At 45.7% G+C, this 18144-nt stretch overlaps 1 protein-coding gene across 1 annotated transcript in view; it reads left to right on the forward strand.

Moving 5' to 3' along the window:
• The window catches only part of LOC140205397 (voltage-dependent T-type calcium channel subunit alpha-1I-like), a 426562-nt gene that overhangs the window by 251098 nt on the left and 157320 nt on the right, over positions 1-18144 (forward strand). Inside the window, exons 14-15 of the mRNA XM_072272989.1 lie at positions 1116-1309; positions 14042-14458. Of these exons, the coding sequence (XP_072129090.1) occupies positions 1116-1309; positions 14042-14458 (611 nt within the window). The remainder of the gene's footprint in view (positions 1-1115; positions 1310-14041; positions 14459-18144) is intronic.

Below are 18144 nucleotides of genomic sequence, written 5' to 3' on the forward strand. Positions count from 1 at the left end.
AAGAACCGATTCAAGAACCTGATAGTTTGTGCCCTTCCCTGTTGGGATTGGAACTGGTATACTGATATAGTAAAGTTTGGGTATCAGGGTGGAGATTCTTCTCTGCCAAAGGAGGTGCTCCTTCCCTCCATTAGCCTGGCAGGTGGAAGACCCTTGGGCAAGGTGTAGCACCTGCCTATTCCCCCATCCTGATCAGAGTCATGTGAAGCTACGGGAGCAGGTGATGGAAGGTCAAGATGGCTCCCTGCCTTTAGATCACTGGTGGGATCACTCTGCTACAGAGAGGGGAGGCAGCCTTTTGATCACCGGTGGGATCGCTCTGCTATGGAGAGGGGAGACAGCCTTTTGATCGCTGGTGGGATCGCTCTACTATGGAGAGGGGAGACAGCCTTTTGATCACTGGTGGGATTGCTCTGCTACTGGGGAAGGGAGACTGCCTTTTACTAGCTGGTGGCATCGCTCCGTTCCAATAGAGGGAAAAGACTGCTGCTGTGCCTGGAGAAGGTTACCCAGGTTTTCTGCGTTTTGGTTGTGGACTTGGACTATAGACTTTTCCCTGTCTTACAGTTTTTTTATATTCTGTTTCTCGCCCGATCTTTCTCGGTTTTTTTTTTTTGTGTGTGCAGAAGAGGGGAATTTGGGAGTTGATGTCCCTGTTCCATTTTTGTTCAATTTTTGTGCAGAAAGGAGGGATTTGGGGGTTGATGATGGTGCTGCTGTTCTTTTCTTTCTTGGTTTCATGGCTATCCAGCGGAGAAGAATTTCAGAGTTCTATACTTTGATAATAAATGAACCTCTGGTCGTATGAGCAGCTGGTGCTCATTGCAAATCTTGGTTATGAGACCATTGATGCCAGGCAGACAATCTCTGAAAAGTATTGATAATGACTGGGGTCACCTGTCTTGAACAGACACCACCTAGAAGAACATAATGGCAAATCGCTTCAGTAGAGAAATTTGCCAAGGATAATCTTGGTTATGGGTAAGACCATGATTGCCAACATCAATACAACATGGCACATAATGATGATGATGATGATAGTGATAATGATGATGATAGTACAGTTCCTGAGCAATGTCTAATGCTGGTTTTCCATTCGTTTTTCATGGATTCAGAGGTGAAAGGATGCTCAATTACAATGACCCCCAATGGGCACTTGGACCTGGCGCCCCAGAACCAATCAATAGGATCAGGAATCATAACCTCATCGAGGACTTCTCTACAGCCGGAAAACTTCCGGAGCTTCACGGGATCCAGGAAGAGCAGCATGACCTCACTGACAAGGGTCAACTTTGATCAGAAATCACTGGTAAGAATCACATGGCGCATCTGGGCCACACTCAACACATGGTATTGAGGTGTGGATGGAGGAGGTGAAGTAGGTGGCTGTCTCTCCTATTTGAACAGACGATGACATACTTGCCAAAGAGCTTCTGAGCCATGGTTCACTGGGCAGAACTCTCTTTCTGCTCAGTGGGAAGATTGTGTGTTCAAGACCTTTCCAGAGACTTGAACACAAAAGCCCAATGCTGTGCTGAGGGAAGACCGCATTGAAAGAGATGTTATCTTTTGGATGTAATACAGAATTGAGGTCCTATTGATATCCTCAGCAACAAATATCGACTTTATATTTTTAAGGAGAGAAAGGGATTTGGTCATCATCACTCAATCCCACTCACTAACCTATTGCATCCTCTTGATGGGATCTTGCTGTGCACAAGAGTGCCTGCTAATCTTCCTACATCACAGTCAGCAGCAAAGCTCTGTAAGAAGTCCTGAATACTACAATAGGTATGGGAAGAGTCCTGGCCTGAAATGTCGACTGATCCTTCAGTACTTACAGTAGCGTTCAATGTAGTTCATTGAATACCTGCAGAATTTACAATACCTACAAAATTAAGTTCATTTTGATACCTACAATAGGTATGATGGAGGGTCTCATCCCAAAATGTCAACTGTTCAGTCCTCTCCATTGATGTTGCATGACCTACTGAGTTCCTCCAGAATTTTGTGTCTGTTCCTTTAGGTATAAAAATATATAAGTCCCCTTTTAATGTAACTGGATTATTATCACATGTACTGGGGTAAGGAGAAAACCTTTGCTCACTATTCAGACAGATCGTTCAGAAAGCCATAGAGTTATAGAAAATTACCGCACAGAAACATGCCCTTCAGTCCATCTAGTTCATGCCAAGCCATTTAAAATGTCTGTATAGGGACCATTGCCCTCAACACCCCTTCCATCCATGTCCCTATCTAAACTTCTCTTAAACGTTGAAATCGAGCTCGCATGTACCACTTGCACTGCAGCTTGTTCCACACTCTCATGACCCTCTGAATGAAGAAGTTTCACATGATGTTCCCCTTAAACTTTTCACCTTTCACCCTTAACCCATCACCTCTAGTTGAAGTCCCACCCAACCTCAGCGGAAGAAGCCTGCTTGTATTTATCCTATCTATACCGCTTGTATTTATCCTATCTATACCCCTCATAATTTTGTTTACCTGTATCAAATCTCCTCTCAATCTTCTGCGTTCCGAGGAATAAAGTCCTAACCTATTCAATCTTCCTTTATAACTCAGGTCCTCCAAACCCGGCAACATCCTTGTAAATTTTCTCTATGCTCTTTCAACCTTCTTTACATCTTTCCTGTAGGTAGGTGACCAAAACTGCACACAATACTCCAAATTAGACCTCACCAATGTCTTATACAGCTTCAACATAACATCCCATCTCCTGTACTCAAAACTGATTTCTGAAGGTCGATGTGCCAACAAGCTTTCTATACCATCCTATCTACCTGTGACAGCACTTTCAATGAATTCCAAAATATGTCAAAGTAGTGCAAAAAGAAAACCCAGTTTACAGAATGCAGAATATAATATTACATCTAGTAGTGCAGTGGAGGGGGCCCATATAAGGTGCAAAGGCTTTGAAGAAGTAAATTCAGAATCAGGAGTCCTTTATCATACAGGTAACATCCATCATCAAGAATCCCCACCATTCAGCCCTCCCTCTCTTCTCGCTGCTGTCATCAGGAAGAAGGTACAGGAGTCTTATCTCTCACCTCACCAGGAACAGATAGATATTACCCTTCAACCATTAGACTCCTGAACTAGTGTGGATAACTTCACTCACCTCCACTCTGAACTGATTTCACAACTATAGACTCACTTTCAAGGACTCTACAACTCATGTTCTCAGTATTATTTATTTATTTATTTTTATTTACAGTTTGTCTTCTTTTGCACATTATTTGTTTGTCAGCCATTGTTTGTGTGTAGTTTTTCATTGATTCCATTGTATTTATTTGTCTTACTGTGAATGCCCACAAGAAAATGACACACGTGTACTTTGATAATGAATTTACTTCGAACTTTGAAAAGGATCTAAAGACATAACAAAATTGGCACAAGTTGCAAACCTCAATTGCAAACATCCCGTTTGAAATATTATGTGTAACTAGTTCTGCCCCAACTAGTCCTCCCTCAGAGTTTCATCAAAACTCACTTAACACGTCCATCTTCCCGGCATCTTTCAACTGCCAGTCAGAAAGGAGCCTTCTCATTTCCCAACAGGATAAATCCCGACTGTCCATCAGTCTTTCTTCCTCCATCTCCTATTTTATAGACAGCAAAGGCATCATGGTTACGGTAGCGGTAGTGGTTGGCGTGACAGTAGAACAGCTCGGAGCAATGGAGTTCAAAATTCAATTCCAACATCACCTATGAGGAGTCGGTCCGTCCTCCCCATGGAATGGGTGGGTTTTCTTTGGGTGGCCTGGTTTCCTCCCATAGTGCAAAGACATACCAGTTAGTAGGTTAATTGGTTATTATAGATTGTTCGGTGATTAGGCTGGGGTTAAATCATGGTTGCTGAGTAGTGCTGCTTGAAGGTCCGGAATGGCCTATTCTGTGCTGTACTTTAATAAATGTGAGGGGAGGTGAGAGCCTCCGTCAGTCAGAGTTGACCATAGATATTGCATCCCAGCTGTCTAGATATGCAAGCCTGGGCAGTACGATATGGACAGCAAGTTGTTGCCCCTGTAATAAAAATCCCCCTCTCCACGCATCTGATGAGCCCAAAGGAACAGCAGAGACCAATGCAGTCTGGTACCAGCAGTGTCGCCGGGGTTCCCAGTCAGCGTTGCATTCAATGTAAGACTGCCTTATGGGGAGAAGGCAGGAACTGGATACAGACTGTGGATGATCAGCCATGATCACAGCAAATGGCGGTGCCGGCTCGAAGGGCTGAATGGCCTACTCCTGCACCTATTGTCTATTGTCTTAGGGACTCCAGCTCCGGAATTTTCCCTTAGGGTTTACTCCCAAAGCTTTCCCATGAGTGGGTACAGCCAGAAGGCAGTGGAGGTTGAAGATCAGAGTTTTCCTTCTCCTAGATGAGCTGTCAACCACAGCAGACGAGCCCCATCTCCCCAAAGCGATCTTGGCTTAGTAATTAAGCCACAGGTGAAGGCCAGGAGCTGGACCTGGTTATCAGGGGCTATTTGAGGCGCACACCGTTGTCCCCACTACCACCTCCGGCTATAACAACTTTGAGGAACCACTTCCATAATTAAATAAATGTGAAGGAATGGATATTGTGAGCAACACACAAGGTGCTGGGGAACTCAGAAGGGTCAGGCAGCATCTATGGAGAGAAATGGACAGTTGATGTTTTAGGTCAAGATCCTTCAGACGGATAGTCTATTTCCCTCCATAGAATCTGCCTGACCCACTGAGTTCCTCCAACACTTTGTGTGTTGCTCCAGACTTGTGCCTTTAAAAGGCACTTTGCGATTTTGTTACTTGTCCAAAAGCTTTGTAGCTTGCTTTGACCATTTGTCCAGTGACATGAGTTTTCCACCATGTTCAATGAAGGCTTCATTTCTGTTACCCAAATACTGTGGGATAAACGTGTTAATCACAGGAAAAACCCTCCTCACCATTGAGCATATCTGAAGGAGCACTGCCACAAAAGAGCAACATTCATCATCAAGGACCTCCCCCATCCAGGCCATGCTCTCTTCTCACTGCTGCCACTGGGAAGGAGGTACAGGAGCCTTAGGCCCCACACCACCAGCTTCAGGAACAGTTATTACTCTATAGCAGGGGTTCCCAACCTGGGTTCCATTGATCCCTCAGTTAACAGTAGGAGTCCATGACATAAAAAAGGTTTGGAACCCCTGCTTACAACAATCAGGCTCCTGAACCAGCGCAGATAACTTCACTCATCTCAACACTTTCAAGTACTCTACAACTCACGTCCTCAGTATTATTTATTTACTTGTTTAACCTCGCACAGTTTGTCTATCATGCATTGGTTGTTTGGCAGTCTTTGTGTGTGGTTTTACAGTGTTTGTTATTGTATTTCTTTGTTCAACTGTGAATGTCTGCAAGAAAATGAATCTCAGTTTAGTAAATGGTGACATATATGTACTTTGATAATAAGTTTACTTTGAACTATTGAACTTTGTTTCCACTGCTCTTGATAAACTTGGGTATTTCATCTTTCCACTGGCCAATAGTGTGTTAGATTTTGTAATGGCCGGGTCAGGTTTGGAAAATAAATCAGAGTTTGAGGCTCAGCTTGTGTTCATGTTGGCCAGCCAGGTCACGTTTTAATGTTATACCTGAGCTGTTTGTTTGGTGGCCGTGAAACTGATGACAAATTTTGTTCACTGACGTTCTTTTAAGAAGGAGATCGTGCCTGGTCTGGGGCTTGGGACTTCACCCTCAGGGGAATGTAGAAATACTTAATTGCCCTCTAAAATTAGATGCTATGCTACCAAGAAGTGACTCACCATCCCCTGGAAGAGTATAAGAGACAGAAATTAATGTTGGCCCAAACCCAACAAGCAATGAAACACACTGATTGTTGCTTTCAATCATTGTTCTGGAATTTTATACCATTTAAGTAATGGGATTTGGAGAGTTTCCATTTTTGACTCCCTGAGATTATCCACCAGATCTGTTGTTGCATGGGTGAGGTATGTGCATCTCTTCTTTTAATTAACAGAGCAGATGACACCCACCTGTTAAAGAATCCAGCCATCCTCCCACCTCCCTCGCTCATTTTCCTTAAATCCTCTCAGTCACTGTGAAATCTTGGCCAGTTTTCATATCTTAAAATGTAGAACAGTATCACACAGACCAGAGTTCCAGATTACAGCAACGCACTGACCCAAGACCATCCTCAACATCCCTCCGGTGATTTCCTCTTCCCTAGAATCCTTCCAGGGAATTTCATAGAGCATGGAATATTTACTTATTTATTTATTGACCTACAGCTCGGAGTAGGCTTTCTGATCCTTCGAGCCTCACCGCATAGCAACAAACCAATTTAATCTCAGCTTAATCAATTTACAAACGGTACATCTTTGGAATGTGAGAGGAAACTGGAGCACCCAGAGGAAACCCATGTGGTCACGGGGGGAATGTACAAGCTCCTTACAGGCAGTGATGGGAATTGAACCCGGGTCATCTGTACTGTAAAGTGTTGTGCTAACCACTACGCTACCGTGCTGGCCACGATATTACAGCATGGTACTGACCCTGCAGCCCATGATGTTGCCCCAACCTTTTAACCCTGTCCAAGATCGATCTAACCCTTTCCTCCCACATAGCCCTCCATTTTTCTATTGCCTGTGTGCCTATTGAAGAGTTTCTTAAATGTTCCTAATGTACCTGCCATTACCACTACCCCCGACAGGCGTCCCACACTGTTACCACTCTATGTTTAAAAGACCTGCCTCTGACATCCTCCTCCCAAGACCTCTTATGCCTCTTTGTATCAGTCATTTCTACCCTGGGAACAAGTCTCTGGCTGTCCACTCAATCAATGCCTCTTACCATTTTATACACCTCCATCAAGTCTCCTCTCATCCTCCTTCACTTCAAAGAGAAAAACCCTAGCTTGTTCAATCTTTTCTCATAAAACATGCTCTCTGATCCAGGTAGCGTCCTGGTAAACCTCCTCTGCAGCCCCTCTAAAGTATTGTGCAACTGTGGCATTCATTTCTATCTTGTACACTAAAGTCAGAATGCTAATATAGTGACAATTAGCTCTACACTACTATCTGCTCGGAGGAACTCCATTCCTCTACAGATGCTGCCTTATCTGCTATTGTACTTAAAGCATTTTACTTTCCTATTCCAGCATATACAGTTTTTTTGCTTCATGATCCTCCAGGAACTTGTTCAAAAAATTTACTTCAGTTTTGTAACTACTAGTCCAGAGAAGTTCTTTGTAACAGTGACCTGGAGAATTAGTACCATCGCAGATAACAGAACGTTATCTGTTGAATTAGGTTTCTGTCACGACACTCTGTTTGTTCTGCATGTCCTTTCCCTTATACGTAAAACCTGCTCACATCTCTCCCTTTCCTTCTCCCGACGAAATTTAACGGACGTGAACCACTGTTTCTTTTTCAGGGAGATTGTAAAATAAAGCTCGATACCAGACTTCAAGTGGTGAATCTTTTACTTTGGCAGAATATCACAGAAAGTCCACTTGGGTGGAGCTCTGAGTTACAGGGAAATCAGCTTGTGTTTATATCTAGTAACAGACAAGTGAGTGAAACCCCCCCCCCTCCATTAGCAAGACAAAGAGTTGGTAGTTCATTAATGTTTTTCTCATGATTTGTGGATCATCTGTCCACCCTTACCTATTTGTGCAGCTGTGATATCACTCTAAGGAGTATTAATGGCCAGCACAATTATCTTAGTTATGTAGACTTGCAACTTTATTGTGAAAACACAGGATGTCCACAAGGTTGCAAGGCTCTAGCAAAACACAGCTCTTTAAACCCTATATTTGAAATTTTCTTCCACATTCCTTTATCACAGATGCTGCCTACTGTTCGAGTGTTTCCAGTTTTTTTTTTGCTTAAGAAAGCTATTGATCTCTACTTTGTGTGAAGTCAGTGACTGAGCCCACAGAACATTCTCAGATGGAGAAACCTCTGACTGCGGATGTTTTCTGCACATCCCTGTCCTACATAGTTACCCCTTTGTTTCTCTGAGACAATGGAAAATAGTTCTATGCTGTTCCACAAAAAGAATGTTCTCCCTGCGCTTTCCCTGATAAGCCCTGTGAAAATTGTGTATGTTTCAATGAGTTGGCCTCTCATTCTTTTAAATGTAGAAAATGTGTGGAGACACGAGAGACCGTAGATACTGGTATTCAAAGCAACAAGCAATCTGCTGGAGGAACTCAGTGAGTGAAGCATAGATTCAAAGAGTACTACAGCAGAGAAGTAGGCCTTTTGGCCCATCTAGTCCATGCCAACCTGAGACTAAGAATCAGGTCTTCCACCTGGTTCCACCTTTCTGCACCCAGAACATATCCCTCCATACCTCTGTCATCCATGCACCTATTCAGACTTCTCTTAAATATTACAATTAAACCTGCATCTACCACTTCCACGGGCAGCTCGTTCTGAACTCACACCATCCTCAGAGTGAAGAATCTTCTTCTTCAGCATGTGCACCTTAAATCTTTCCTGTCTCAACTTAAGCCCTATACCCTCTAATTTTAGACTCTGCTACCCTAGGGAAAAATCTGTGACAATCCACCTTATCTATGTCCCTCATGATTTTATAAGCCTGTCCTCCTTAAATCTTTCCAGTCACAACTTAAACCTATACCCTCTAGCTTTGGAGTCTGCTGCCCTGGGGAAACGTCTGTGACGATCCACCTTATCCAAGCCCCTCATGATTTTATGAACATCTTTAAGGTCACACGTCAACCTCTTACCCTCCAGGGAAAAAAGTTCCAGCCAATCCAATCTCCTCCTTACAACTCAAACTGGCAATATCCTTGTGGGTCAATTCTGCTCCCTTTACACCTTGATTTCATCTGAATTGCACACCTACCATCACCTGGTACTGTTGTAACATGATGTCCCATCTCTTGTACACATTGCCTTGACCCATGAAGGCAACCTTTCCATACAATCTTCATTGCTGTCTACCTGTTTCACCCCAGGTGATGTACACAGGATAGATGTTCAGAGAATATTTCCTTGAGTGGGAGAATGCAGAAGTAGAGGGCAAAGCCTCCAGGAGTTGCCCAATGAAGAATGAAATAAGGAGGAACTTACTCTTGTAGTAAAATTATTGGTATTCGAGTAAAATCTATGGCAGTGGCACTGAACAAAGTTCAAAGTTCAAAATTCAAAGTAAATTTATTCTCAAAATAAGTATATGTCACCACATACAACACTGAGATTCACTTTCTTACGGGCATTCAGTATTACAAGAACATATTCAAGGTGAATAACCAGAATCTTTTACCTTGGGTCACAGAGTCCTAATCTAGAGGGTTTAAAGTTCAAAGATCAAATGTTTAAAGGAAATTTATTATCAAAGCACATATATGTCACTGTATAATTTACTTGTAGGCATTCACAATAAGTAGAAGGAACGCAATAGAAACAATGAGAAACTTCACCCAACAGGGTGGTCAAACAACCAAGATGCAAAAGGCAACCCACTGTGTAAATACAAAAAGAAAGAAATAATTATAATAACAAATAAGCAATATTTATTGTGGGTATGAGGCGAAGGGTCCCTGTAAGTGAGTCCATGTGTAGTGGGACATTTCAGTGAAGGGGCAAGTGAAATTGAGTGCAGTTATCCCCTCTGGTTCAAGAGCCTGATGGCTGACGGGTAATAACAGTTCCTGAATCTGGTGATGCGAGTCCTGAGGCCTCTGTACCTTCTTCCTGATGGCAGCAGCGAGAAGAGAGCACGTTCTGGGTGGCAGGGGCCCCTGACGATGGCTGCTACTTTCCTACGACAACCCTCCGAGTAGATGTGCTCAATGGTGGGGAGGGATGTACCCGAGGTGGACTGGGCTGTATCCTCTACTTTTGGTAGGATTGTTCATTCAGGGGCATTGGTGTTTCCTTACGGGGCTGTGATGCAGCCGATCAATGCACTCTCTACTACACATCGATAGAAGTTTGTCGAAGTTTTAGATGTCATGCCAAATCTTTGCAAGCTCCTAAGGAAGTTGAGGCACTGACCTGATTTCTTCGTAAACAGTGGGAACAGTTCAGTGATGGGGCAAAGTTGAGTGGTTATTCCCTCTGGTTCAAGCCCCTGATGGCTGAGGGGTAGTAACTGCTGCTGAACCTGGTGACGTGGTGCTCGATGATGGACAGTGCCTTCCTGTGACAGCGCAGGAAAGTTTAAATTTTAAAAGCCTTTAAATATGGGTTTCAAGCAAGAGAGGAGAGATTTAAAAGGGCACTGAGGGGCAAATTTTCCTACACAGAAAGTGATGGTGTATGGAATGAACCACAAAAGGAAGTGGCAGAGGTGGCTACAATTAGAGTGTTTGGACAGGTACATGGGTAGGAAAGCTTTAGAGGGATATTACCCAATGCAGGCCTATAGGACCAGCTCCATTAAGCAACTTTGTTGGCATGGATTATTTGAAAACGCCTGTTTCCTGGCTCTTTGAGACATGTGAATTCAAGGCTTTCTGAGAACGGACAGGATAATGATGGCGAAGCCCAGCTCAGGTTAACCATGACCTCACTGAAAGGCATAGTGAGCTCAAGAGGTAGAAGAACTTATTCCTGCTCCTACTTCTCACATTGTAGAAGTCAGTGGTCCCCAACCTCCAGGCCGTGGACTGATACTGGACGGCTAAGCGTGCGGTGGTAGCCGGAACGCACCCAGCACATCTTTAAGAAAGAAGCAGAAATAAACGAGCTAATTAATTAGATGCTGCCCGGCACGTAAATGTCGGCCCAGATTTTTACGTGCCAGGCGGCACCTAATTAATTAGCTTGTTTATCTGCTTTTTTCTTAAAGATGTGCTGGGTGCGTCCTGGCTACCACTGCACCACTGCATGCTTCGTGGCCCGGTATCGGTCCGCAGCCCGGAGGCTGGGGACCACTGGTAAAGGCCACAAATAATGACATCAGTTAGGCATAAGCTCTTTCAGAACAAGTGCTTCCAAAGACACCACAGTCTGTCTCCACATATTTTACAGCGGATGATTGGATTAATGGGATTCCTGTTTATAATGAGTATGGGGTTGGGGGCGGTGCATGGGCGAGTTAAACAAATTATTGCCATTTATCATTCTTAAATACTGTGAGAATTTATCACTCTGGGTACTTAACAATTAAGAGTACTTACATCGATGAATGCTTATTATTGATGGTACTTAGAGTCAGTGTACTCATGTGCAGCTTAAACCCTCTATTAACCCGACTTAATGCATTTGGAATGTGGGATGAATGTTTAAAATTTCAACTAAATTCTCAGCTCAGATGTGAGCCATCTCCCATTCTGCCAGCTGAGAATTTCGTTGAAATTCTGACCGTGTAGGAGCAGAATTCCGACATAGGAGCAGAATTAGGCCATTTGGCTCATCGAGTCTGCTCCAGCAAACAATCATAGCTAATTTTCTTTTCGGTCCCTTTCTCCCACCTTCTCTCAATAACTGTTAAACCCCCCCACCTTACCAATCAAGAACCATTCCCTAACAAATGTAATGAATACCCTGTGTGTTTGGCAACTGATGTGTTGCCCATTTTAGGTTCCTTGGTGCCAACAAGGTCACCAGTCAGGTTTCTACAACTTAGCTCATGGACCACCCCACTCCCCATGTTGGAAAAGGGGTAGAGGTCACCACCCCGTTGTGGCTGACGGAGAGAGAAATACTTGAGCTGCTGGACAGCAGGATTGCACTCAGCAGTGACGCATACCCTAGCCGATCAGCCTGGTGCCACTTACATGAATAAGAAGTGAAAGAAAGAGGGAACTTGACATTATGAGGACGTCTAAAGGCACTTCATTCGAGTGGGAATGGAACAGTGTAGATTCAACATTCTGCAACCAGGGGAAACCAAATTAAAGACAGAAGACAGTAACCACCAAACCTTCTACTGATCTTAATCTACAAAGTTCCACAGGCAGGAAAGATTACGTACACTTAGTGGCCACTTTATTAAATACACCTGTCCACTTTCTCGTTAATGCAAATATCTAATCAGCCAATCATGTGGCTGAAACTCAATGTACAAAAGCATGGTCAAGACATGGTCAAGACATGGTCAAGAGGCTCAGTTGCTGTTCAGACCAAACTCCAGAATGGGGAAGGAATGTGATCTAAGTGACTTTGATCGTGCAATGATTGTTGGTGCCAGAAGGGAAGGTCTGAGGATCTCAGAAACCTTGAATTTTCACGCATAGCTGTCCCTAGAGTTTGCAGAGAGTGGTGCGAAAACAAAAGACATCCAGTGAGCATCAGTTCTGAGGGCAAAAATGCCTCGTTACTGTGAGAGGTCAGAGAAGAATGGCCAGACTGGTTCAAGCTTACTGGAAGGCGACAGTAACTCAAATAACCATTACGACAGTGACGTGCAGAAAAGCATCTCCGAACAGACAACACATCAAACTTTGAAGTAGATGGGCTACAGCAGCAGAAGACCACGAGCATGCAGTCTATCTTTGCTCATAGAATTGAATTATAACAAGGGGCAGAATTCCAGGGGAACTAGCAGGCGTTGGTAGGCTAATTGCCCACTGTAAATTGCCCCCTAGCGTAGAGACTAGGGATATGGAATCCAGAGGTGGTTGATGTGGGTTCGATTTCAACATTTAAGAGAAGATTGGAAAAGTGTGTGGTAGGAATGGTTTATAAACGGCTATGATCGAGGTGCAGGTAATAAAACAAGGCCGAATAATAGTTTGGCACCGATGAGATGGGCTGAATGGCCTGCTTCTGTGATGTAGTACTCTACAACTTTACGTGGGATGTTGATGGAAATCAGGAAAGAATAAAAAATGGAATTACAGTGACATTAGTGTAAAGAGATGCTTTAAGATCAGCACAGAGTCAGTGCCCAGAGGGTTAGTTCCATGCTGTGCGAATTTACAACTATCATTCTCTAAGTTAAAGGCTTGATTTTCTAAGTAACATTCATCTTTCAGATTTTTCAAAGCTCTTTACTGTCTATGAAATACTGCTTGAAGTTTGGACACTTCTGTGGTATGGGAAAAGTAGCAGCCAAGTCCAACACAACGAGCTCCCACAAACAGTAATGCTATCATGACCAGATGTTCAGGCTTGCTTGCAGAAAATTGGCTTTAGTTTAAAGAGTCATCAGGGAGACCGAACCTCCAGTACTGCAGCGCACCCTCAGTACTGTCCCTCTGACGGTGAGGCGCTCCCTGGGTACCGTCCCCTCCGACAGTACCGACAGTGAGACCCTCCCTCAGTACCGTCCCGCCGACAGTGTGACACTCCCTCGGTACCGTCCCGCCGACAGTGTGACACTCCCTCGGTACCGTCCCTCCGACAGTGAGACACTCCCTCGGTACCGTCCCTCCGACAGTGAGACACTCCCTCGGTACCGTCCCTCCGACAGTGTGACACTCCCTCGGTACCCTCCCTCCGACAGTGAGACACTCCCTCGGTACCGTCCCTCCGACAGTGTGACACTCCCTCGGTACCCTCCCTCCGACAGTGAGACACTCCCTCGGTACCGTCCCTCCGACAGTGTGACACTCCCTCGGTACCCTCCCTCCGACAGTGAGACACTCCCTCGGTGCCGTCCCTCCGACAGTGAGACACTCCCTCGGTACCGTCCCTCCGACAGTGTGACACTCCCTCGGTACCCTCCCTCCGACAGTGAGACACTCCCTCGGTACCGTCCCTCCGACAGTGTGACACTCCCTCGGTACCCTCCCTCCGACAGTGAGACACTCCCTCGGTACCGTCCCTCCGACAGTGTGACACTCCCTCGGTACCCTCCCTCCGACAGTGAGACACTCCCTCGGTACCCTCCCTCCGACAGTGAGACACTCCCTCGGTACCGTCCCTCCGACAGTGAGACACTCCCTCGGTACCGTCCCTCCGACAGCCTCTATATCTGAACTCACTGGTGTAACCTTCTTGTCAGCGGTGCTTCTCCAGGTTTTAGCGGGTGTGAATGCAGTGATGTTATGGGTCTGAGGTGCATCATGCTTCGCCTCTTGCTATCCCAGCCACTGAACACTGTGTCCTTTTCCCAGCCTAGCCTGCAGAGCTCACACTACCTCCCCTGGAGCAGTCGGAGGGCCAGCTGGAACAGCGCGGGCCGCGCCTCAAGCCTGAAGCGGAACCTCCACTCCGGTGAGCACGAGTCGCTGCTCTGCTCCGAGGGCCGTAAGACCTCCTCTGGTGGCCCCGACGACCTCCGGGCCGAAGCAGTCAACGGCTCGAGCCTGGTGCACCGCCGGGCCCTCTCCCTGGACACCAAGGGTCCCAGCGACCTGCCCGAACTCCTGCAGGTGCCCATGATGCAGGCCTCAGCGAGGAAGAACAGCCTGGCCACTGTCACCGTTGACCACCGAGGCTCCAACGGAAAAGGCCCCCACGTTGTGAAGGAGGTCTTCCCCAAGATGAACAGCAGGAAGGAGAGGAGCGTTTACGATGAGGAGATTGACTATGTAAGTTCTCTCAGTGTTTGTTGTGGCGATAAAAAGTTTGCCTGGCTTATTTGCTGAAACCCTTTTTGGAGCTGACTTTGACTAAACCTTCGAAGGGCTGTTTAGTTTTAGATTATGAAGACACACAGTCCTCTTTTATTGTCATTTAGTAATGCATGCATCAAGAAATGACACAATATTTAGAAGTTTAACGTAGAACACTAGAGCACAGTGTAGGCCTTATGGCCACAACGTTATCTTCTTCTTAAGCTCATTACCACTACGGTGGCATAGGTCTCCTGCAGCAGCTCACCATAGTCCTCTGTCCTGTTCGAAGGTTGATCAGCTCTGTGGTCCCTGCTTCTCCATACGGCTTCACACATCTTGTAGGCAAAGATCCTTCCTCTCCCAGGAATGAGGGTTTTGGAGCTTCTGTTGGCATTGCTGTAGTTCTGGGTTTCTAAGCCCCAGGCCCATCCTTCCCCCTTTCACAGCCAGACTTGGGACCATCCATGGCGGAGTTTCCACAATGTCTTGCCGTCCTTTTAATCTACTCTAAGATAGCTCTCCATTGTTCTGTCATCCATGTGTCTATCTAACAGGTTGCAAATGCTTCTAATACATCTACATCTACTACCACATCTGGCAGGGTGCTTCACGTACCAAGTACTCTCTGTGTAAAGATCTTACCTCTGACATCCGCCCTGTACGTCCCCATATTTCCTTCCAATCACCTTAAAATTATGCCCCCCTCAAATTAGCCATTTCCATTCTGGGAAGAAGTCTCTGGCTATCTACTCGATATTTGCTTCTCATCATCTTGTACAACCCTATCAAGTCACTTCTCATCTTTCTTAATTTGGTCATGAGAAATGCGTGAACCCTGGAATCTTTCTCCTTTGTATTTCTCAATGCCTGGGTTGCATATCATAAGACTAAGATATAAGGTCAAAATTAGGCCATTTGGCCCATCGAATCTGCTCTACCATTCCGTCATGTGTGATTTATTATTCCCCTCAATGCCATTCTCCTGACTTCTCCCTGTAATCTTTGATGCCCTGACCAATCAAGAATCAATCAACTTCCGCTTTAAATGACTTGGCCTCCAACGCATCTGTGGCAGGGAATTCCACAGATTCATCATCCTCTGGCTAAAGAAATTCCTCCTCATCTCAGTTCTAAGAGGATGCCCTTGTAGTCCCAGGCTTTGCCTCTAGTCCTAGGCTCCCCTACTATAGCAAAGAACCTTTCCATGTCCTCTCAGTCTAGTCCTTTCAATATCCAATAGGTTTCAATGAGATCCACACCCCACCCCCCCTCCCCATTTTTCTAAACTCCAGTGAGGACAGGTTCAGAGCCATCAAACACTCCTCGTATGTTAACCTTTTCATTCCCGGGATCATTCTCGAGAACCTCTCCGGACCCACTCCAACACTAGCACATCCCTTCTCTGATAAGGGGCCCAAAACTGTCCGCAGCACTCCAAAGCAATAGACACAAAATACTGGAGGAACTCAGCAGGGTAGGCAGTATCTATGGAAATGAATAAACAGTTGCATTTAGGGCCGAGGCCCTTCTTCAGGACTGGAAAGGAAGGGGGAAGATGCCAAAACAAAAACCATTTCCAGCACCATCACACTGAGCACGGGGGCCTCCCAGGGCTGTGTGCTCAGTCCACTGCTGTTCACTCTGCTGACCCACGACTGTGCTGCAACAGCTCGAACCACCTCATCAAGTTCGCCGATGACACGACTGTGGTGGATCTCATCAGCAAGAACGATGAGTCAGCATACAGAGAGGAGGTACAGCGGCTAACGGACCGCTGCAGAGCCAACAACCTGTCTCTGAATGTGAACAAAACAAAAGAGATGGTTGTTGACTTCAAGAGGACACGGAGCGACCACTCTCTGCTGAACATCGACAATTCCTCCATAGAGATCGTTGAGATCACCAAATTTCTTGGTGTTCACCTGGCAGAGAATCTCACCTGGCCCCTCAACACCAGCTTCATAGCAAAGAAAGCCCAGCAGCGTCTCTACTTTCTGTGAAGGCTGAGAAAAGTCCATCTCCCACCCCCCATCCTCACCACATTCTACAGAGGTTGTATTGAGAGCCTCCTGAGCAGCTACATCACTGCCTGGTTCGGAAATTGCACCATCTTGGATCGCAAGACCATGCAGCGGATAGTGAGGTCAGCTGAGAAGATCATCGGGGTCTCTCTTCCCGCCATTATAGACATTTACACCAAACGCTGCATCCGTAAAACAAACAGCATTATGAAGGACCCCACACACCCCTCATACAAACTCTTCCCCCTCCTGCCATCTGGCAAAAGGCACCGAAGCATTCGGGCTCTCACGACCAGTCTATGTAACAGTTTCTTCCCCCAAGCCATCAGACTCCTCAATACCCAGAGCCTGGACTGACACCAACCTACTGCCCTCTATTCTGTGCCTATTGTCCTGTTTATTACTTATTGTAATGCCTGCACTGTTTTGTGCACTTTATGCAGTCCTGGGTAGGTCTGTAGTCTAGTGTAGTTTTTTTGTGTTGTTTTACGTAGTTCAGTGTAGTTTTTGTATTGTTTCATGTAGCACCATGGTCCTGAAAAACATTGTCTTGTTTTTACTGTGTACTGCACCAGCAGTTATGGCCGAAATGACAATAAAAAGTGACTTGACTTGAAAAGGTGGGTGGAGGGGAAGGAGGCTGGCTTTAATTGTGCTCTAACCCATGCCTTATGAGGCCTCAGCACTGCATCCTTTATCTGGCTTTACTGTGGCGCGTGAACACTTCCCACATTCAAATCTGTGGAGGCATGCCTCCTGCTTTACAGGTCTGGTGTTCCAGTCGTCTCTGTGACTGATCTGGATTAGAACTCAAATCTCACCACAGCAACTGAGGAAATTTAATTAAGTAAATCTGAATAAAAGCCTGGTAACAAGTTGTTAAATACCTGTCTGGTATTCTGATATCCTGCCGAGTGATATATGTGACTCCTTAGCTCAAGGCATTGACTCAGTGGCCTGAGGACCTGCAACACAATAACGTTACAGGATGTGAGCACGACGCGATTGAAAACTGTTATCACAGCACACCCTACAGGTGTTACTAATATTACAGGTCATCTGATTGGTTTTTATTTATTTTATTTCTTTATTTCGAGATACAGCGTGGAAGAGGCCCTTCTTGCCCTTCCAGACACACTGCCCAGCAACCCCAGACAACTAATCACAGGACAGCTTTACTTAGATACAGCTCCAAATAGGCCCATCCAGCACTTTGAGCCACGTCGCCCAGCAAACTCTGATTTTTTTTTTGCATGTGCCTGCGTGTGTGTGAGTCTGTGCGTGCGTCCGTGATGATGTCATTATCATGGCTTTTTACAAAGCGCGGAGCGAGAGAGAGAGAGAGAGAGAGACTGTGTGGCGCACCACTCCTCACACAGCCACCTCGCAGTGCTTTTCCCTTTATTTTACGAGGTCGAGTTGCAATCTCAACACTCAACCCGGCACGGATGGAAAGCGTACTCGGGAGCAGACCTGACTGGTTTCGAACCCAGGAACCTCCGCCCCCGGGTCCGGCGCCAATGTCGTTGCGCCACCAGCCAGCCCTCAAACTCTGATTTAACTCTAGCCTAATCACAGGATAATTTACAACGACCGGTATGTCTTTGGACTGAGGGAGGAAACTGGAGCACGCGGAGC

The sequence above is a fragment of the Mobula birostris genome, chromosome 11, assembly GCF_030028105.1.
Source record: "Mobula birostris isolate sMobBir1 chromosome 11, sMobBir1.hap1, whole genome shotgun sequence".
Lineage (NCBI taxonomy): Eukaryota > Metazoa > Chordata > Chondrichthyes > Myliobatiformes > Myliobatidae > Mobula > Mobula birostris.